We start from the raw sequence: 24,346 nt of genomic DNA, 5'->3' as shown, positions 1-24,346 counted from the left end.
GAACCATTGTTCATCATGTTATTCATCATCCCATTATTCATCTTACTTCTACATTGACTTGCCATATGACCAAATTTACCATAAACAAAACATTTACCATTGAATTTATAGGCATTAGGTTGTCTTATCGGAGGTTCTTATCCTTCTGATATTTGCTTTGACCAGAATCGGAGGATTCTCCTTTCTCAAATTCAAGTCCTTGCATGTCTTTCCCATGTCTCTGACTTTCCAACATCTCATCCAACCAAGAAGAGCTAGCTTTGAATTTTTCTTTGTACTCATTAGTAGTAGAAAGCTCATCTCTCAGAATTATGATCTGCCTTTCAAGTTCTTGTTCATCATTCTTGTATTGCACCAATTCAAGATTTAACTGATTATTCTCATATGCCAACCTATAAAATCCATCAGATCTATCCTTTAATGATTGAGTCAAGGTTTATTCATTTTTCTTTCGGTCCTCTATCTCCTTTGTCAGCTTCATAATAGATTGCATCTCATTCTTTGGGACTGCATTCTCTCTAGCAAGCTTCTCACATTCATTTGTCTTGTCTTGTAGGGCTTGATTGTCAACACTTTGTTCTTCTTTCTCTTTCAGCCTATCCATCAAATCCTTTCTCTTTTCTCTAGAAGTGCTCACTTGATCTTTCAGGGTTTCAATGAAGTCTTCAACTGCATTTAGATTTTTTCTAGAGAACTTACTTCATTTCTTGTTGCATCAAGATCTTCAAGTGCCACATGAAGTTGTCTCTGCAAACTGGTGTCCATTGATTCAATCTTACGAATATTTCTCAAGCTATTACGCTTCCTCTGAGGAACTAGGTTCTGATACCAATTGTTGGAGTCAATGAACATTGAGAGGGGGGGTGAATCAATGTTTTATAATACACAAACTTATTAATCTGATTCTTAATCCACCAGGTGCACAAGAAAGAAAGTAATATGCAGAATCTCAAAGCAAATAACCAAAAAACCATAACACCATAATTTTTACATGGAAACTCGGAAAGGGAAAAACCACAGTGGGATTTGAACCCACAATATTATTATACTATGGCTATAAGTATGCTAATATTACATGAGGGGAATGCACTTGCATTCAGGCACACTGCCTAGAGCTCACTGCTCAATTACAAAAAGGGCTGCAACCCGGAGGAAGCTTCACTGCCTTATAGGCTAATACAAAATGATTACAATAATAATGAACTAAAGTATAACATCTAACTATGCCAAAATATAGTTCCGGTTAGGCTTAGATTAACTCCTGCACATGATCTGTCACTTTGCTTTGTTTTCCTGCTCTATCACTCACCAGACCACCAAAACCTTCAATCACATTCACCAAACTCGCAAATTTTCTCATATAGACTCTCTTCACACATAACATTTACCAAAATGATCAACTGAGTCGATCTTATATATCCACACCAACAAAAAGAATCATTAATCATGTCGGCTTCCAAAAACTACACAATATGAAACGTGTAGTAACATGTTGGCTCAATCCAACCACAAATGCATATGTGGATCCAAAATAGATGATGACAAGCTTCATGTGCAATGACACAATTACCTCGAACACATCACCAATCATCGAAAACAACTCAATCATTCTGGATCACACAATACTCATCTGATAAATACATTAGCTCCATTCTTCTGGAATCACCGGATACCGGACCTAGAATCTTGCACTAGAATCGACACCGAAGGCTGGAATTACAAAGTAAGCTGCCTCAAATCATGAATTGACTACCTTAATCACCACAACCAAAATTACAACACCAATGTCAAGATATGCACCATGATCTCATGCTCTACCGTTTACTGTGGTCCACCTTTCAGACTTATGCTTGATAAACAATATGACTTCTAGTAGATCTAATCTGCATATACCAGATAGAGTTTATTGACTGAGTTGCCATCAATGACAACCCCCAAGAAATATCCATACATGAATCTTCACCGGTACAATGTCTCTTGCCAACATGAATAATGCAAAATTCTAGGAAAAATGATTACCCAATTAGATGAACAAATTGATTGAAAGAATAAAGAGCAATAATGCAATTTCCTAGGAATTTGAGAATTAACCAAAGGTGACTGAATTTTAAAATTAGGGCCTAGTGAAAATAACCTCTTAATTTTAAAATTGAAAATTAAAAGGAGGGAAGAATTTGAATTTAAAATTAGGGTTGTCCAAAACTAACCTCTTAATTTTAAAATTTTGAAATATTGAAGAAATCGATTTAATTTAAAAAATTAGTGTGTATGTTTTTTATTAAGAGAAAACAAGTTTTGAAGGGCCCTTGAAACCCTTTACATCAATCTTTTACATTAGAATATAAAATATATATAGCATTGAAAGCCCAACAAGATAGAACAACCAAAAAAACAAAAACTACTCCAAAAGACAGGAGGTAATCCATACAAATCATACTAGGGATAGAACTTGACTTCTCAACAAAGAGGAGAGAGCCACAACCAAAAAACAGAGACTGCACCGAAAGACAACAGGCAACCCATCCTAAGACAGGGCTAGAAAAACCAGCCCAAGCAACTCACTACGAGGGCCCTCAAGATTTACAACTAGCTTTGTGGGAACGAAGAGTCATATCGAAAGAAGGCTTGGACGTCTTTGAATGTTTCCCCTTTACAGTAATCCAACCCTCTTCAACTCTAGTAGCCGCCACAGACCAATCCAAAGAGCCCAGCATTGATCTATCCAAATTGGAAGGAGTGAAAGGAGAGGGAGCTACGATCGTCACAGGTATATGGCCACCATCAACAGACGGGGCAGGAGAAGTAACAACACCCTGTGAAGTTGCCGACGGGGTAAGAGACATCAAACCTTTTTCACCAAAAGAGACAACAACAACCTATAATCCAACATTTTTAATCACCGAGCCATCCTCAATGGCAACTGAAGAAACATTCTTCGCCAATAAGGAGTCCGCACCAGCCATCGAGACCTCAGCATCCAATGAATCATTAGAAGAGTCCAAAGATTTATTAATTGTATAATGCAGGTAAGAGGCACCCAACCACCATGAAGCTGCAAGATTTTTCTTCTCAAGCCCACAATTCCTAGCCACATGGCCGGTTTTAAAACATTTTTGACACTTGAATGGAATACTTTCATAATCCAAAGTTTGGACCCAGCTGCCAAAAGAGGAGTTAATGACAATCTCAGCTAGTAGTCCCTTAGACACATCTATCTCCACCAAAATGCGAGCAAAAGTAGTGTGATAAAGCTCATAGGATTCATTATCCACCATAATGAAACTCCCTATAACATCACCAATTTACTCAAAGAGAGACTCAGTCCACAAATGGATAGGAAGATAAGGGAGCCAAACCCAAACCGGGAATTTGTTGAACTTTTCAGAAAGGGGGTTAAAATCAAAGTGCCAGGGTTTGGCCAAAAGCGACATTTTATCTTTCTCATAGAAAAAAATTTCATACAATTTTTTTTCCTATCCTTTGCATTCTCAAATTTAGCTACAAAAAAACCTTTAGCCATAGGGTATATGTGGACAATACCAGAAATGAGTGGATCCTAGTGATGAGAGATCCATTTGTGCAGCTTCGGGAGGCTAGGCCAAATACCCTTGAATCTACAGATAAGCCCATGCTCTGTAAAAACCTTCACATTATTCTCTATTTCCCAATCTGAATCTTTTTTCACATTAATAGAGGCTGCACATGAGACGGGGTTAAACCCCCTTCCCCCCCACTGCGAAAGAAAGTAGTTCGTGTCCAAATAGAGCCATTACAGGGGATCTCCGCAGCAATTGCCGCCCAGGAAGAACGAGCCACGTCTGCAGTCTGGGATGAGGTGCTATCAGGGAGAGCGACACCAGGGGAGTGAGAAGGAGCCTTAGGTGAGATGATAATAGAGACATTAGGGCAACACTTAGTGGGAGCCACAGGCGGGACGACAACAACAGACGACATTGACCACCTTTCTATGTTACCCTAGTGATTGGAGATTATTTAAAATTAGGGTGTATGTTAGTAACCACTTAATTTTTAAAATTTAAATTGAAAATTAAAATGTTGAAATTCATATTTGCTTTGGACCTTAGGGTGACCTAAAATCAATAAAATTTCACAAACCTCTGGAATTGAACAACAAAATACAGTCAAAACAGGCTCCCAAATTTTGAGGAGAATAAGTCGGGACCAGATAGCCCCCTCTTGGTTGGACCAACTGTTTACCAAATTTTCAAGGAAACAAGATATTATGACTTTAATGCGAATTTCAAAAGGATATAGAAATTGGAGATGTCTAGATATGTGAAATAAGGCCTTGAAGGTTGAAATAGGGCACACTTAGGATGTTCAATAAGATGATTAATTACAAAAATGAACAAAAAAGGGTACTAAAGGTTAAGGGCCAACTTTTATGATGTTTAGAAGGACAAAAGAAAGCTTTAGATTTAACTAAATTGATTAAATGCTTAAAGGAAAATTGGAAATTGCACAAGATTAATTTAAATTTAAAAATTAGGGTTTGTTGCATTAACCGCTTAATTTTAAAAATTTAAATTTAAAACTCAAATTTTATAAGGTGGGAATGTGAATTTTGAAATTGAAGCAAGAACTCAAATCTGAAAATTAATTCAAAATCTACACAATCCACAAGTTCAATTTTAAAATTAAAAACTAGGGTTTTTTAATTTAACTACTTAATTTTAAAAATTTTGTTGAAAATTGAACATGTAAATGAAAACTTGAATTGTAAAATTGAAGAGTTCTCAGATCTAAAATAATTAATCCAATTTAGATAAATCACAAGATCAATTTTGAATCTAAAAATTAGGGTTGTTTTGAATTTAACCTCTATTTTTTTTAAAATTGCAAGGAAATTAAACTTGTAATTGTAAATTGCATATGAATCAAATCTGAAAATGAAAATCAGAATTAAGGATAAGACATGTCGTGTTCACCAAAATGTAAAGGGGAAAATTAGGTGACTTGGCAATTTGCAACATAGAAAGAGAAATCACCAAATCACCTATTTTCGCTTGAATGGGGAGATGCCTTTACATTCAAAAAAGGAGGGGGAAATCCACTAGATTCAGTCACTAATCAGATTAGGTTGGAATACTAAGTAGATTGATTGAAATGGAATGTGCTTGACCCTATTTTGTAAGTTGACTAGTTAAATTAATACTAAATGCTAGAAATGAAGACAAATATGAGAAAACAATGAGTTGTAAATTCGGGATTGTGTCGTGCACTTGGATCTAAGAAGTATGAGATGATTCAGAACTACTCTGAAAAACTATCAAAAATAGCAGGGACCAGGATGCCCTCCTCTTAGTCCTCTGAAATTTCTGATCATCGAAAAGGGCTTTTCTATCTCTGTGTCTAAAGCTTATCCCGAGAGTTACAACTGCGCACCTGTTTTATGCACACATAAGGAAAGGGAAATGTGTTGGGGTTAGGGGTTTGCCTTTATATCAAACCCCAGTTTTGGAATTAACCAAGTGGTTGAAATAATGTAATTGAAATGACTGAAAGTAGAAATCCTCCTCTTTGAGGGGATGTTAAATTGATTGAAAATGAAATGCTTATACCTCCTTGCAAAGTTTTGCTTGCCTCCACATGGAATTAAGACTTCATGAATTATCTCCTCTTCAATGCTTGAAATCTTGACTCTATTGTTGCTCCAAAGGTTGAAGGAAGAGTGAAAATGCTCAATTTCTCTTGAATGCTTGAATGTTTGATCTCTTGGATGCTTGAAGACCTCTAATGTGTGCTTGTGGATGCTTCCCCCCTTCAAATGAGAGGGGAAATCCCTCTTATATACTTGCTTGTGGGGAAAACGAATTAATTTTCCAACATGAGCCGACATGGAGAGGTTTTTCCCGCTCAAATTTGAGATAGGTTAGGGGGGCCAAAATAGGCCCCCATTAGGGAGGACTAGGGTGCCACACCCTTGTCCTACCCTATTTTGGGGTAGGATCAAGGTGGCAATGAGGTGCATCTTTGAGCTAGATGGTGTTTATGACATGTATGAGCATAATCAAGCCTCTGATCAGGCCAAGGGGCGCAAACACTAAAGCAAAGACCCAAATATGATTAAAAAAATGCAAGGGGTGCAATTTTAGGACACTACAGTATATATATACATGTGTGTGTGTATACATACATACATACATACATACATACATACACATACATACATACATACATACATACACACATACACACACACATACATACATACATACATGTATGTATGTGTGTGTGTGTGTGTACACACATATATATGTATGTATGTACATGCACACACACATATATATATACATATACATATGCATATAGGTGTATACACACACACACATATTTACATGTGTATACAACATACACATATGTACATATGTATATATATATGTGCATGTGTGCGTGGGTGGGGGGGAGCGAGAGGGGTTGTAGAAAGTAATGACCTCATCATTCACTACAACAGTAAGACTAAGATCAAAATCTAGAATCAATGATTAGTCATATAGAATATAAACACAAATTATTCATTTGAAGAGGCAATATACTTCTACTAGACATATTACCAAGAAAAGAGCTATATTGCAACAAAAACGTTAGAATCCCTTAGGATGCCCTTACAATGTAGTTTTAATAATTTAAAAGCCCATTCAAAATATTTAATTCGTAAAGGCTTATATTCCAAAAAAAATTTCCTAACATATTTGAAATCACTCTAATCATTTTTGTCCTAAACTCGATTACAAGGCATCTTCTATCCAAAATTTAACTAAATTCTAAAATCAATATTTGTTATTTAGTTAACCACCAACTTCATCTCCTAAACTAGATTAGAGATATTTATTCTACCTTTCCTAAATTAACACAATAGATCAATTTTAGAAAGGACGCACAATTTTATTTATATCAAAGAGTCTAGACTACAAAAGTACCAATATGAATACACGAATTTTCCAAAGTTAATATGACGCTATAAAAATAACAAGACTATAATCTCAACCATCTAAATTTCTGTACCAAATGACATTGATGAAGTAAAGCTATAATAATAGACATCTAGGGAAAAAATATATATGCTTCAAAATCTAGGTTTTAAATGATTAAAGTCAAGAGAACTTAATGATCAAAATGCACACTAACTCAATTGTTTTATTGCTAGCGAATATAAATTGATTGATTGAAGATATGACGACAATGAGAATCAACATATAAAACATGTTTAATGGATGAAAACTAATATTATTTGGTAGCACCCTCCCATCATCTATGCATGCATGGTGATTTTTTCAAGGAAATGAAATATTATTTTACAAAAAAATTAAAGGTTATATTATAAAAACAAAAAACAATGGTCATGCATTATTTTTAACATATAGTAGAATACTTTTAAGAAAATGAAATTTTGTTGTAGGGGATAGGATCTTAATTACACCTTAATTTTGCACTTCGTGAAAATTTCAAATCAGTTCCAATATTTTTAGGCAACTTACATGACAAGGTCTCTACTTATAACTAAGGTTTCTAAGGTTTGAGGGTCACAACATCAAATATGCTCTACATCAGCATGATTTTTACTAAGGTATCCAAAAGACTAAAAAAAGAATCAGATCCTAAATCATGTTTTATTAATACATTTACATCCTTAAAATTTTAATTTTTTTTTTAAATTTAAGAAATGGGTTTGTTGAGGCCTCTGTAAATCGAATCCTCGCTGTCTATGCAGATGGAAGTTTTGAAAAGAATATTATGAATGGCTATTTTTAGCCTCTGTCAAAATAATGCTTACATCAGGCTCTGAGACTCTGGAGCAGGCATTATTCTTATTATTTTCCGTGAGACTGCTAAACTGGTGAAGCGTACAGCTCGGGGGTTTAAAAAAGATTATTTGTGAGGGGAATCGAACCCTTTTGTCTGGCCAAATTTGAATTGAACACGGCATTGAAACGAATTGTACAAGTTATTCGAGCTCAAGTATTTAGGGTTTTAATTTTTTGTCGAAAGGTTAAATATTTGTGTTTTTAATCTTCTGCAATGTATACAACGTTTTCAGCTGGAAAAGTGTTGTAAAGGACTTCCACGAAAAAGAGTAGTGTTTCGTTAATTTAAAGAAAAATGTTCTCGTAAAGCTTTCTTGGAATTTGACCTGGTAAATTTCCTGAGAAGAAATAATATCTATATTGTTTGAGAGCCTGAGGCTTCAAAGAGAAGGCCGAATTTTCATGGGCTGAAAGAAGTTTATGAATGGATTTTCCGCTGGTCACACAATTATTACAAACGACTCCTCCACTCTCGGGCTGAATTGGCTATTAATAAGTTGGCTTAGTGGCATGAGTGGGGCTTCATATCTATTTTTAAAGAATAGGAGGTTTCATAAATTGCAAAGAAATTTGATTTGTTACAATTTAAGTGGAATCTTGTTTTAAAAATAGTTAACTGTTATTTTTTTAAGGTTGCAGATTTGAACTGGTGGGAAAGGTGTGGGATTAGAAATTGTCAAACCATCTTAAGAATCATATCTGTCACTTATCAGTTATCTAAATATTTCTAAAAATACAAAGAAAAATACTGCATTCACCAGACGGCCAACTTTCATAAATTTTAGAAGTTATACTTTTAAATTTGAAGTGCACAGTTATAAAATATTCCTTAAAACCTCAGCTTAAACCCCCTACCGTAAAACCACAGTCTATGTTGGAGGACATAAGACATATAGGAAAACCGAGTCTCTACCATGAATTAATAACATAACCTACACTGCCATTCTTATTGTCAAGAACATGACCAGATCTCAACAACCATCAAATAACAATCCTCAAAGTAAAGGACCATACCCAAGAACAACAGATGAATTCTTTTATATAAAATTTGCCTCATATATCCTATATACAATCGATATGCAAGCACTGCTAGTAAGGAATATAACTGCTGCAAAAAAACTCATGATTTACCATCAAGCACAGGAGCAAAGAAACATTTTGAAAAGAAGATGAACAATGGGTAAAGTTACAGAGAGTTACCAATATATCTATTAAACTGCATTACCTGCCTGAAAAGGAAAACTACCTAAATATCAGATCCCAAAAGGAGGGCATAGATGTAGAGGATAATTTCCTTTGCTGCTCAAATTCAACTTGTCCCAGCTTCTACTTATCATGATAATTCAAGCGAATAGATCTGTCAAGCCGACTACGTTATTCATGATACTTGTAATCCCCCAGGCCCTGACTCACTTACTCCTATCAAGAGTTATAGTAATGGAAAACTAAAATCTGGAAGCCAAGTAAAAGCCTAAGTGGAAATGCTTATATCTTTAAATTAAAGCTGAGTTTTTTGTCTCACGGTCATGCCAAAGTCCATGGTTGCATTCTTTTGGGTTGTCTTGGAATTACTACTGCAAGGCTCAGCATTCACCAACATTTGTACAACTTCTCTCATGGTGGGCCGTAGTGCTGGGAGTTTGAGTGTACAACGCACCGCAATTTTCAAAACCTTAACCATTGCTTCCTCAAAATGTTTAGAAATCCTTGAATCCAGAACCTCAAAAGCATCTTGCTGGGAACATATTTTCCGTGAAATCCAGAAAACTATATCTTTGCTTTCACCAAATTCTGGCTCAACCGGTTTTTTTCCAGTAACAAGCTCCAATAGAACCACACCGAAACTGTAAATGTCACTCTTCTCAGTGACCTCAAAAGAATGTGCATATTCTACAATGTGGGAATAGATGTTAACACCATACCATTTAGCTAGATATAATTGTCAAAATATTTCATTTTTCTAGGCCTTGAGGTTAGAATTAATAGCAAACCCATTAAAATATTCACAGGGATTAGAGATTTTGGTATGCCTAAAACATAAAAAAATGGAATCACACTACTGCCCTGAACTTACCCGGAGCAATGTAGCCATAAGTTCCTGCGAACGCTATGGTGGAGACCTCTCTGCCAGCTTCAAGAACTTTCGCAATACCAAAATCAGCAATCTTTGGCTCATGATAGTCATCCAGCAAAATATTGGTAGATTTTACATCTCTGTGAACAATTGTAGGAAAGCAATCATGATGAAGATATGCCAATCCATATGCTGCTCCTAATGCAATGTTATACCTTGTAGGCCAATCCAAATGCAAACCGCTTCCCTTTGATGCCTTTTCTGTATAGCCTTTATGCAAAGCATCAAACAAGTTTCCATTCTGCATATATTCAAATACCAAAAGATTTGACTTACCATTTGATAAACTACAATAAAGCTTCACAATATTTTTGTGCCGAACCATCCCTAAAACATCCACTTCTGCCGCCATCAGTTTGTTGAGATCATTTTGCTTGATACTGTTAATGTTCACTGGGCAAAGTCGCTTCACGGCAACAGTTACATTGTTCTGCAAATCCACACGATAAACATTGCCCGATCCACCACTTCCAATCATATTCTCTTCCTTTAGCAATGCTTCAGAAATATCCTCCTCAGTGAAACTTATTTCATGAAAAGCTTTAAGTTTCCAGCGCGTACTTTCTCTTTTATCACGTAATTCATCTTGGTTTTGATGGTATTTTCGCCACAGAAGTATCAACGCAATCACTAGCACTAATATTGCTGTTCCAAAAATGATCCCTGATATAAATATCAATTTTCTGGATTCTTTCGTGAGATGAGAACCATTACAAGTCCGAAGTAGATGACTGTTACTGCTAGAGCTTTTGACACAGAGACCTGGATTCCCTGAGAAGCTTTCACTATTAAGGTTGCTGACGAAGGAATTTGGAACAGGGCCAGATAAATGGTTGTTGGAGAAGTCAACAAAGCTTAGATTCAATGTACCAAGGCTATTTGGAATTGATCCAGAAAGATTGTTATTTGAAAGATTTAGAGAATTCAGACTTTCAGTGGATCCCAAAGACTCTGGAATCAATCCATTCAAATGGTTTTCTGCAAGGTTGATAACAGCCAAAGAAGTGCATAAACCAATTTCAGGTGGAATGGATCCCTCAAACATGTTTCCCTGCAAATACAGTTCACTCACATGTATCAGACTGCTGATTTCTTGTGGGATTGAACCTGTAAACTGGTTGTTCTGGACTTCAATTTTAACTAATTGTGAGGCCATTCCGATCTCTGGCACCAAGATCCCTGAGAATCGATTATTGTTAATAGAGAAGCTTGTTAATTTCTTTGCATTGCTGATCTCAGGACCAAGCTCACCATCAAAGTTATTGAAGCTGAGATCAATAATGTTGGCATTTGGCAAACCCCAAATTCCTTTGGGTACCTTACCAGTTAGATTATTGATACCCACTCTGAAACGTATCAAGTTCTTGCAATCTTCATAAGAATTGGGCAGTTCTCCTGTAAAGCGATTCTTATGAACAAGAAAGTATTGCAGGTTACCTCCTCTGCATATATCTTTTGGTAGTGGGCCAGTGAATTGGTTCTCAGCAATATCAATCAAGACAAAATTTGACAAACTGCCAAGCTTCTGTGGTACTTGACCTGTGAAATTGTTCCGATACAATGACAAGCTTTCAAGATATTGAAACTCACCAAATGTTTCAGGGATTTGACCGGAAAGCTGGTTCCTGTAGAGCTGAAAAGAAACTAAGTTTTTCAAATTTCCAACCTCTTGTGGAAGATTTCCACTCAACATGTTCTTTGATGCATCAAAATATTTTAGAGCTGTGAGATTTCCTATTTCTGGGGGTATATTTCCACTAAGATTGTTGTAATACAGCTCTAGTTGGTAGAGTTTACTGAGTTTGGAAATCTCCTTTGGAATAGATCCCTCCAGAAAGTTGTAAGAGAGATCCAGAAGAACTAGATCTGTAAAATTAAAAATAAAACTTGGGATTTCTCCTACCAAATTGCAGCCGGCCAAGTATAGCACCTCGAGTTTCTTCAAATTCATGAGCTGCTGGGGTATTTTTCCTGGACTGAATGGATTATTAGCAAGGTTGAGGGAAGTCAGCTCAGCTAAATTACAAACAGAAGGAGGGAATTCACCTGTGAAGTTATTGTCTATCACATCAAGAAGCTGCAAGGATTTCAATGGGGAAAAATCTGGTAAAGTTCCGGAGAAATAATTTTTTGAGAGATTCAGGGACTGAAGCTTGGTGCAGTTCATGATATCTGAGGGTAAATTTCCATACAGAGCGTTGTTTCCCAATCGAAGCTTCTTCAAATTTTGCAGTTTGCAAATGTTGGAATATAGAGGGCCATTTATAAATTTGCTTTCAATTGCGATCTCAGTGACCATACCTGTAATATTGTCGCAGCTAATTCCATTCCAGTTGCAAGGTGCATGAATGGAATATTTCCAGTTGTTCAGTGCATTTAGAGGATCCTTCAGCGTTTTCTTCATTTCCAGTAAAATTTGAGCCTCCTGAGTGAGAGCTTGCACACCTCTTATCCATGACAATGAATAGGCAAACAAGCATGCAATCCAAAATAGAGCTCTGCACTCCATAATTAAATTACTGTGAATTTATCAGCTGGTGATTTCACTAGTATGGTTTGGTGACTGGCAATGGCATACAATCTCCATGGCCTCTATATCGAACCATCTTCAAAATTTTCACTGTGGGCATGCCAATAATATAGCTGACTAGATTTTAATGGAGTGCTAAATTTGCTGTACCAGATAAGATATTATAATTTTATGGAGAATAAATAGGAACTTCTATTTTTTATTTTTAATATTTTATCTATCATTATTTGGGATATTGTTTTTCAATATGTTATGCAGCTATAATATTTATTTAGTACAATCTAAAAATGTTTCAGTTAAGTAATAGATCTTAAGAATCAATAAGGTGAATTCAATCTATAAATTCACAACATCCTAAGTACACAAATAAAACAACATACATATTCAAATGTGATTTTATATAAGATACAATATAAAATATGTCAAGTACAATAAGTACAATATAAAAGATATCAAGTTTTCCATTAGATCTATCATCAATCCACCTCTTTAGGGAACTTCTAGAAATTTTCCTTATCAATGCAGACCAAGGCTAACTACTTTTGGTGCAAGATACAATAAAAGGACTTGCACAATGAAGCTAACTACAACAAGGCAAGATACATTATTACAACTTATAGAAAAAGAACCATATGAATAAAGGCATTTCTTTATGTTGATCATAGTTTTTGTTATAGCACAAATTCTAACTTGGCTGAAATATCTGGATCACTGTCCTTGTATCAACTGTCACATTTGTATTCCACACACATATATCTCTATATTTTCGTCTATCTTGTGTATGTATATATATACCAATCCAAAACAAAAAACATCTTCACCAATTTGGCCCAAAGAAAGGTTGTAATGTGTATGCACATCTCTGTCCAAAATATACAATTGAACCAAAAGATTAAATGCATAGAACTTGATCCAAACCAAAATGAGCAACTTCAGACCAAAAGAATACTTCATGTGCCATCACCAAACCAAACATATATGTTACATATAACTATGATAGCATAACCCGAACACATGTACCAATCATATCATTTCACAAAAGCGTAAGTCTGGACCAAAACAAGAAACACCCAGACAACAATAATCAAACTTCCAACTATCCTCATCACCAACAAGGAACCAGATCAACATTCAAACATACTAATATCAACCAGATCAACTACCAATGCAAACTATCTATGTCCAAACCATATGACCAATCCATAGTGGCCTCCAATCCAAAAACATAATTGTAAACACTTCATCACTATAGCTAACTCTGTTGATGTTTAGACCAGAACCCATCTAGACCACATTGTTTGACATCAATGACAACAAAGCATATATTTGTAACAACTCATACATCCCCACTCCTTAAAAACAAGTTAGATCATCAAAATCCTAGTTGAGGGTTGACCAAAAAAAGAGTAAACAATATTGCATAAAATAAGCCACCCAGACCAAAATTACCCAATGCGATCCACTTCTAAGAAAGAGGGGACCAAAAACCTTCACAACACATCTCGAATCCAACATATCATATGCACTAAAATATCTTCCAAAGTTGACACCAAACATAATGTGTAGATAAGCAATAAAACTTAGTAACTAGTCAGCTAAAACATTTTCCAATGCAAATTACTTGACGTGGATCTCCACGCACCATAGTGAGACCCATACAAATGTTCTAACTCAACCTTCAATGCATATCTAGACCAAAAATTATGATCCAATCAAGATAATCCATTCGAGCACACTGAAAAACATAACACAACTGAACATACCTAGCACAAACCAATATAACTCACTTGTGGAATAGAAACACCACTAGAGAATTGAATTGAAATACTGCATGAACCAAATAAACATATCCATTAAACTGTAACACACGATTCCACATATCTGGAGGCCACCAAGCACTTTCTAGACCAGTCTGATAGATGCCCTCATTGTCAGAGAACAACAATATCAAACTTCTACAGTCTATGAACTAAAAACCAGATGATGCAACATCCGCGAAGCACAGACAATATATTCAAAATCACAAAACATGACCTTCATCATCCGAAGGAACGCAAATCATTCTACCACTAGAGAATTATATACTATATCCTTCATATAGAACTTGCCACAATTGTACCTTTACAAAGATACTTCATCAACACAAATTCAATAGGAACACCAAATAGAGAAATCTACATCAAACTCAATAGAAACACCCAGACAAGAAAACCTGCAACAATACAAGATCATATCCAAGCCAGACTTCATCCGGAACAAGTTTGACATCAGTGACAACATAAATCAGAATTCCAACAAATTCACACCCAAGATGGTTTCAATCATAATCATTAAGTTATCACTATCCAACCCACTAATTATTCAACACTACTATCTCTCAAGAGTGTCTCAAAATAGGTTAGATCAATAATAAGAATCCATAAATCACATTGCATCATCAATACATTATACCCATCGTGTTTAAGAAATCTTTTAATTTTTGTAAATACTTATTATTCTCAAACAATTAGTTTGTCTACAATACTGCTAAATCAACATAGCCAACTCACAGATACCATAAAATGGACTCACCTAACTTACAAAACAAGGCTCACATAATGGGTTTTAAGAGAAGGACAAGCACCAATGTACATCTGAAAAATCCATAGGTTTATAGGCCAAGATTGCAACTATTTGAATAACCACGCATGTCTCTGTCTCATTGAACTAATAGTGAATAATCATCAAGACATTGTCCCTCATCTCTGAAGAAAGTAATATCATAGGTATCATGTGCAAAGAAACCATTAGGAAATATGGTCTTAAAGCCCTCCCTCATGAGTCCTCCATACATTTTCTAGTACCTTTCTCTTTTTTTTGCAAGAGAGTTAGCCTCCAAGAGAAGAGTACACATGTATCTCACACAATGAATCAAAGAGGAAAGGATTACAACCACCTCATACCAACCCCATTCACAACTCCCACCATCACAATAGAATTCCCCAAGCCATATACTCCCTTGTAAGTCCTACTAGGTACCCCTCCTGGATATGGTAGTTCACACAATTTTACATCACTACACATATACCAACACTTACAACAACAACTTTGCCTCAAACCAAGAAGATTTAATAAAGTGAAGTCATAATGTAAACTTGTAATAAAGATAAATAAACATGAATAAAGTCAAAGTGGCAACCAAACAAGTGACAATTTATCATAAAAATAAAATTGAATCCAATAAGTACTTGAGGAAAGTAGAACAATACCAATTTTATATGGATAAGTAGCCTAAAATAATGCAATTCAAAGCCTACTAGTCTCAAATACAAGTACACATCAACAAGAACCAAATAAAAAAGTCCAATGAAATTTGACACTTTAATGAAATCACATTACATACAACATGTGGCTTGTTAAAACCATCTAAGGGGAGGAGGGAAATGGTGGTCTCAAACCACATGAAAATAATAGCATGCAAAATAAGGTGGTCTTAAACCACATATAACAGTAACATGGTGGTCTCAACCACATAAGAATCATTGAATGCAGTACAAAGTTATAATAGCGTACAACCCAAAACACCTTGTACTAAAAAGAATACCTAGTGATGAATAGTCGAAGTGTTATATGTGTAAATTTACCTATATTTCATCTTGAGATAATGTGTTCTCCATGTACGGAATCGCCAAGAACTCTCACTATTATGTGTTTTTGAATCTAGTTGTGTTTTCCAGTTATCATTGTATTCACATTGCCACACTAACTCATCCCCTATCTCATTAAAATTCCACATGGCAAGTGAAATGTCCCCAATGCATATGTTTCATAAGTATCCTCAATCATAGTGATCAACAATAGCTAAAGATAATGATCTAACCCATGCACGACAAGTGATTACACTTAATTACTAATAATTCATGTGTATAATACTCTCTCAACCCCAATAAGTATTTGCAATGCTCATAGGTCAATTGATGTATAAAGTCTTTATAATGTTGATTTGATTGTAGGTACAATGTTCACTGGGGTCTATCTTTAACCCATGGAATGTTATCAAGGAATTAAGGATTTAACGATGAACCAACTAATATGGTCCAAGAGTGCGGGGAAGCCAAATGGGTGTTGGTATTTTGGATATGCTGATATGGTTTTGTCATTGATGTCAACACTTGTCAACCTTATCATGACTTGGAGATCTTTGGTTTTGTTCAACGGCAAGTCAGTGACTTATGCACAGTCACCAGTATTTGGTTCACCGACAGGTTATGTTGTTCACCGGCAATTGGAATGACTTGGAGACTACTTGGTTATGTCAAAGACATCATTCAATCACTTGGTTTTGGCGATTTGGTTATTGGTCTATTCGGGTTTGCATATTTGTTATTACCGACAAATAGGTTCAGGTTATGCACCGGCAAGCATATCTATTCCAGATCAGCACGACACGTTATGGAGATGATTTATTATTATTGTAAATGCATTGAGCCGACATCATGCATCAGATATCGATTTATTTGTAATTGATTTTATTGTAATATCTTTTAGTGAGCCGACCTATTCAATTGGTCTTAGGTTATGGTATAAATGTAAGATCTCATTTATGAGATTGATATGCGATTGGAAAAAGGATTGTAATAGGGTATATGCAAAAATAAGCAGAGCTATACATGCAGACATCATTTGAAGGTTGAAGGGAGGATTTTGTGAAGGCAATCAGAACTTAACCGGTACTGAATCCAACATATGAAGATGTTATCTTATGCAGTACATTATCATTGGATTTAACCATCCAATTGTAGTTAGTGTGACTCCCATTTTGTGATTGAGCAGTGAGCTCTAGGCAGCTGGCCTTTCTGCATGTGAAGACTCCATATTGTACACACATACTATCTGCAGTAGTAGCATTTGATTGTGGGCAAGGCTTCCCACCGTGGTTTTTCCCCTTACAGGGTTTCCATGTACAAATATTTGTGTTATGTGTTGTGATGTTATTGTCTTTCTATTTCATGCATTAATCTTTACCAACACTGCAATTAACTTATAAAATTGTCTACCGGCATAAAGTTTGGTTTACTGACATTAAACATTAAGTTTTGGTTAAGTTAATTTAGATTGAATTTATTGGACAAGTGATTCACCCCCCCTCTCAGTTGTCTCCGGGACCTAACAATTGGTATCAGAGCCTAGTTCTCTTTTTGCAGAAGTTTAACAACTTGAGGAGATCCAATGTCTTCTAACTATTTCAAGAAGGACAGTCTGAAACTTGATGGAACTAACTATGGCATATGGAAGATCAGGATGGAGACACATTTGAATTGCATTGGAAATGACATATGGGATGTTACAAAGAATGGTTATACTGCTCCTACTCAAGGTCAACTTAATCCACCTATCTTGGCTAAAGATGAGGAAAATGATTGCAAAGCAAGAGAAGCACTTTTGAGCGCATTATCAGATCATCAAGTCATGGGATTATCATATAGATCTACTACTAAAGCTATTTGGGACATATTGGAAACATTAAATGAAGGAGATTCCATAGTCAAAATTGCAAAGCTTGAATGCTTCCGGTTCAGGTATGAAAATCTGAAAATGGAAGAAGATGAAAGAATTTCTGCTTTTATGGAAAGAGTAAATGAAATTGTTTTGGGTATACAATGTTGTGGAGGAACCTTAAGAGAAGATGAGCTTGTTTCTAAAGTTTTAAGAGCTTTTCCACTAGCATATAAAATGAAAGTTACTGCTAAAAATGAATTGAGAACAATGCCTAATGCATCAATATCTAGAGACACCTTGGTTGGAAAACTTTAGCCTTTTGAACTTGAGGAATTTGGTCTTGTTGCTACTATTAAGACAGATCTAGCTTTCAAAGCATCATCATCATCTGCAACATCATCATCATCATCTGAGAAATCTGATTGGAAAGCCTTCTATGCAAATGAACTTGAAGATATCAGTAAGGAAAATGAAGAACTGGAAGAGCTTGAAGCACTATTTGCAAGAAAAATGCCTAAAGGTCCAATTGGAAGTAAGTATGAAGGTAAAGCAGCCTTTAAATGTTTTAACTGTAATAAGATTGGTCATATGGCTTCTAGATGTCCTGATAGACATGCCAGATTAAGAGAAGAAGCTAAAAGAACATATAAGCTTAACCCTGATTATCAAAGATACAAATTCAAGAAGAATAGAGACAAATCTTGTTATTATGCTAACGAAGGAGTTATTGATGATTTTGATGAGGAACCGACAGACAATGGATGGGCTTTTGTTGCTATAACAGAAGATCAACCGACACTTACTATTCAACTGATAGAGCAGGCCCTGGCAGCTAAAGTTGAAGATGAGGATGAATGGATTATTGATTAAGGATGTTCACATCACATGACTGGTGATAAGAGAAAATTTTTAACCTTTCAGGATTACAATGGAGGTCTAGTGAGATTTGGAGATGATAAGGCTTGTATGACCAAAGAAAAAGGAACTATATCTTTTGATGGTAATCACAATACTAATAATGTTTACTATGTTGAATGTTTAAAGCATAATCATTTGAGTGTTGGTCAATTAGTTGAGAAAGGATTTCAGTTACAATTCAAGAATGGTAAATGCAAAATCTTAAATAGAACTGGTTTGGAAATTGCAAGCGATAATCATACTAGAGGTAATATCTTTCATTTGGACAAGAATGAGAAAGCATGTTTGATTACACATATTGATGAAAGTTGGTTATGGCATAAGAGACTTTGTCATGTAAATTTTGATTGCATTGTGAAAATCAGTACTACTAAGGCGGTAAGAGATTTACCTAAGATTGTTAAACCTCACAATCCGGTATGTAAGGAATGTCAATTTGGAAAGCAAGTTAGAGCCACTTTCAAGAGTATTCCAGAGAAGTCTAACAATGTTCTTGATTTAATTCATACTGATTTATGTGGTCCAGCAAGAACTAGAAGTATACAAGGAGATAGGTATTTTATGCTAATCATTGATGACTATTCTAAAATGTGTTGGGTTACTTTTCTTAGGGAGAAATCTGAAGCATTTGAGAAATTCAAACTACTCAAAGTGATGGTAGAGAATGAAACCGGCGATATAATAAAATGTTTGAGATCGAAACAAGGAGGTGAGTTCACATCTAAGGAATTTAATACATTATGTGAAGTAAATAGGATAAGAAGACAGTTATCAGCACCCCAGACACCACAACAGAATGGATTTGTTGAAAGGAAAAACAAAACTATCTTGGATGCAACCAGAAGTATGATATCAGAAGCAAATCTACCTCATATATACTAGAGAGAAGTGGTCAATACAACAATTTATATATTCAACGGAGTTCACATCATAGGTGAAACCGGTAAGACCCCCCATGAATTATGGTTTGGTAATACTCCTACTCTTAAATATTTCAGAATATTTGGAAGTAAATGCTATATTAGAAGAGATGAGTATATTGGAAAATTTGATCCTAGAAGTGATGAAGGAATATTTCTTGGTTATTCATCTAAGAGAAAGGCATATAGATGTTTTAACAAGAGATTGCAGAAAATTGTTGAGAGTGCAAATGTGAAGATTGATGAACAGTTTAGAGGAAATTCAAGGTACATGGACTCTGAACTGCCAATAGAGATAATTACAAATGAACCTACTGTGAATACACTGGTATAGAATGTTGATCCAGTTACACCGGCATCATTTGAAGATTCAACAGTTACTGAAGAACAGCATCAAGTAAAAACACCCAGGTATGTAAGATTGAACCACTCTAAAAGTCAGATAATCGGAAACAAATTTCAAGGAGTTATGACTACAGGAAGATTCGAAAATGAAGAGGTATGTCTTATTTCTCAAATTGAACCTACATCAATTAATGAGGCATGTGAAGATAAATATGGGATTAAAGCTATGGAAGATGAATTGGAATAAATTGAAAGGAATAACACTCGGTCATTAGTTCCCCAATCTAAAGACAAAAATGTAATTGGAACTAAATGGGTTTTCAGAAATAAACTTAATGAAGATGGTAAGGTAATCAGAAACAAAGCAATATTAGTGTGTAAGGGATATTCACAGAAAGAAGGAATTGATTACAATGAAACCTTTGCACCGGTAGCTAGAATTGAGGCAGTCAGACTTTTATTGGCTTTTGCAGCACACAAGAACTATAAAGTATATCAAATGGATGTTAAATGTGCATTTCTGAATGAAGATCTTGAAGAAGAAGTTTATATTGAACAACCTGATGGATTTTCTTTGACAGATAACAAAGACATGGTTTGCAGGTTAAGGAAAGCTTTATATGAACTAAAACAAGCTCCTAGAGCTTGGTATGCTAGATTGGGCAAATATCTTTTGAAGTTGGGATACACTAAAGGTAATGCTGACAACAATATATACTACAAAGTGACTAATGATGACATCTTGGTTATTGAAGTTTTTGTTGATGATATAATCTTTGGAGGAGAAGATGGGTTGTGTAAAGACTTTTCTAACAAAATGCAGCAAGAATTTGAAATGTCTATGATTGGAGAGATAAAATTCTTTTTAGGATTGCAGATTTCACAGACTGATAAAGGTATATTCCTATGTCAATCTAAGTACTTGAAGGAATTACTAAAAAAATTTGGCATGGAAAACTCTAAACCGGTAAGCACACCTATGACTACAACTGATAAATTATCTTTAAAGGATGAATCAACACCTGTTAATCCGACTAGATACAAGTCTATGATAGGAGGTTTACTGTATTTGACACAAACAAGACCTGATATAATGAATGTAGTATGTATTGTTTCAAGATTTCAGAGTAATCCTAAAGAAGATCATGAATCAGCAGTGAAAAGGATTTTCCGGTACCTACAAGGCACTACAAATCTTGGTTTATGGTATCCTAGAGATGAAAATTTTGATTTATGTGCATACACAGATACTAATTGGATAGGAGATGTAGATGATAGAAAAAGCACCACCAACATAGCATTTTTTCTTGGCAGCAGACTAATTTCATGGTTGAGCAAGAAACAAAGTTGTACATCACTATCAACAACAAAATCAGAATATGTTGCAGTAGCAACTAATTGTACACAGGTATTATGGATCAAACAAATGTTGAAGGACATAAAGGTAAAATGCAAGGAACCTATAACTATTTACTGTGATAATATGGCAGCAATTGATATATCAAAGAACCTAGTATTTCACTCTAAAACTAAACATGTTTCTATCAAATTCAATTTTCTAGAAGAAATGTTGAAGCAAAAGAAGTGAAATTGGTTTATGTGAATACTAAAGAGAAGATTGCAGATATTTTTACAAAGCCTTTGCCTAAGGAGACTTTTGAATATCTCAGAGAGCAGCTTGGAGTCCTACCCCCATCGGTAGAGACTTAGACAGTTGATGTTTTGTCATCAACCGACAGAATTAACAGAAAAATCTTTTATTTCGGCTTTGATGAGGAGAGCTACTTCTCAGGGGGAGTAGTTGGATAAATTGGTTAATTGGTATTTTGTATTTGGTTTTGTATTGCTTTGGCATTTGATGTCAAAGGGAGAGATATATTATGGAAAAACACATTATCTTTTGGGGAGAGATTATTCCTAGGGGGAGAGATATTATGTATTTTTATTTCTGGTTAATGATCTCTTTGGGAGATTGTTGGTTTTGGCTTTTGGCATTTCTGTTTTGGCACTTTGATGGTTTTTTCATCTCGTGTTGCCATCAATGCCAAAGGGGGAGATTGTTGGTATTTTGGATATGTTGATATGGTTTTGTCATTGATGTCAACACTTGTCAACACTTATACACCTTATCAGCACTTGGAGATCTTTGGTTTTGTTCACCGGCAAGTCAGTGACTTATGCACAGTCACCGGTATTTGGTTCACCGTCAAGTTATGTTGTTCACCGACACTTGGAATGACTTGGAGACTACTTGGTTATGTCAAAGACATCATTCGATCACTTGGTTTTGGCGATTTGGTTATTGGTCTATTCAGGTTTGCATATTTGTTGTTACCGGCAATAGGTCCAGGTTATGCACCGACAAGCATATCTATTCCAGATCAGCACGACACGTTATGAAGATGATTTATTATTATTGTAAATGCATTGAGCCGACATCATGCATCAGATATTGATTTATTTGTAATTGATTTAATTGTAATATCTTTTAGCGAGCCGACCTATTCAATTGGTTTTAGGTTATGGTATAAATGTAAGATCTCATTTATGAGATTGATATGCGATTGGATAAAGGATTGTAATAGGGTATATGCGAAAATAAGCAGAGCTATACACACAGACATCATTTGAAGGTTGAAGGAAGGATTTTGTGAAGGCAATCAGAACTTAACCGGTACTGAATCCAGCATATGAAGATGTTATCTTATGTAGTACATTATCATTGGATTTAACCATCAAATTGTAGTTAGTGTGACTCCCATTTTGTGATTGAGCAATGAGCTCTAGGTAGCTGACCTTTTTGCATGTGCAGACTCCATATTGTACACACATACTATCTGCAGTAGTATCATGTGATTGTGGGTAAGGCTTCCCACCATGGTTTTTCCCCTTACAGGGTTTCCACGTACAAATATTTGTGTTATGTGTTGTGATGTTATTGTCTTTCTGTTTCATGCATTAATATTTATCGGCACTGCAATTAATTGATAAAACTGTCTACCGACATAAAGTTTGGTTTACCGGCATTAAGCATTAAGCATTAAGTTTTAGTTAAGTTAATTTAGATTAAATTTATTGGACAACTAATTCAGCCCCCCCTCTCAGTTGTCTCCGAGACCTAACAATGGGGACTTTGTTTGTTGAAATCTTATACCAATGTCACCAATGATGTTTTTAATTTCACAAGACCTCAATCCAGGTCCTCCATCTCTCAACCCCTAGTTACGTTAGCATATTGACACCTCGATAGATGGATTAATGCCAAGGGGGACCATAGCACTATACAATATATAAAAAGGAAGTATACTTAACATTTTATTTTAGAAGGAACGCCCTATAACAAAATTCCACATTCATATGTTTAACATAGATGTTTACACACATATTATTTACAAAGGATTTACAAAAAAAAATCACACATTTTGTCCACCCCACCCGTATCCCAAGTTGGTTACCATGTATCACACATTTGGGCATTGAATACAACATTTACTAGTCTTCCGGACATCTAGACAAATAAGCATAATACTTACTAGTTTTCTCATATTACAACACATAAATTTCTATGGACTAAATCACCTTATACCACAAGATGAGGTACATTGATAAAATTATTTTACAAGGTCAGTTTACCATAATAACATTATTAGAACTCCTTATTTACTCATCCCAAGTAACATATGATATAGTCCAAATCTTAGCTACTTATGATAAACTTGGAAACCAAACTAAAATACACTCTCGATCCTTTGCTTGTTTTATTAAGCTCGATCATTTTATCCCACATAGTCATTTGTAAAAAAGACACAAAAAGGTGAATGATTGTCTTCTAGGTTTGGTCTTAGCTTCATTTCTCTTGTTTTTTTACTAGGTTCAAAAGGTATCTTTACATCTTTAGTTTTTTTTAAAAAATTTGTAATTAACATCACTATGGTTCCTCCTCTAAAGTGTGTGTTAGAAATGCTACTAAAGTTTCCTATGTGGTATGCATAACTAGGTCATGAATTAAAGCCATGCTAAAACCCAACTTGAATTTGGTGGAAATGTATCACTTTAAGGTTTTCCAAGGGTGATCCCATAATTTTGCAAACATGGATTGAGTTTTCAAGCTAGAATAACCATTTTAGAACATCTCACTTTACAATAAATAAAGCATCCATCCTACTTAAACATTACTCATGATGTACGACTTAGT

General features: G+C 35.2%; 1 protein-coding gene across 1 annotated transcript; it reads right to left on the bottom strand.

Moving 5' to 3' along the window:
- Window positions 1-9,047: 9,047 nt before the first annotated feature.
- On the bottom strand, window positions 9,048-12,526 carry LOC131066558 (receptor-like protein kinase 7). Its single transcript, XM_058001354.2, has 2 exons — window positions 9,901-12,526; window positions 9,048-9,716 (listed from the first exon to the last, which is right to left on the bottom strand). Exons 1-2 carry the CDS (start codon window positions 12,467-12,469, stop codon window positions 9,325-9,327), a joined length of 2,961 nt encoding a protein of 986 aa, XP_057857337.1. The 5' UTR covers window positions 12,470-12,526; the 3' UTR covers window positions 9,048-9,324.
- Window positions 12,527-24,346: the final 11,820 nt, after the last annotated feature.

Source organism: Cryptomeria japonica, chromosome 1 (genome assembly GCF_030272615.1).
Source record: "Cryptomeria japonica chromosome 1, Sugi_1.0, whole genome shotgun sequence".
Lineage (NCBI taxonomy): Eukaryota > Viridiplantae > Streptophyta > Pinopsida > Cupressales > Cupressaceae > Cryptomeria > Cryptomeria japonica.
The sequence above is the reverse complement of the archived record's forward strand: the minus strand, read 5'-3'. Positions and strand labels throughout refer to the sequence as shown.

Coding starts and splice junctions, on each gene's coding strand:
- LOC131066558 (XM_058001354.2), bottom strand. CDS start 12,469: ATGGAGTGCAGAGCTCTATTTTGGATTGCATGCTTGTTTGCCTATTCA. Junction 9,717..9,900: donor TTATGGCTACATTGCTCCGG/GTAAGTTCAGGG, acceptor CCCACATTGTAG/AATATGCACATTCTTTTGAG.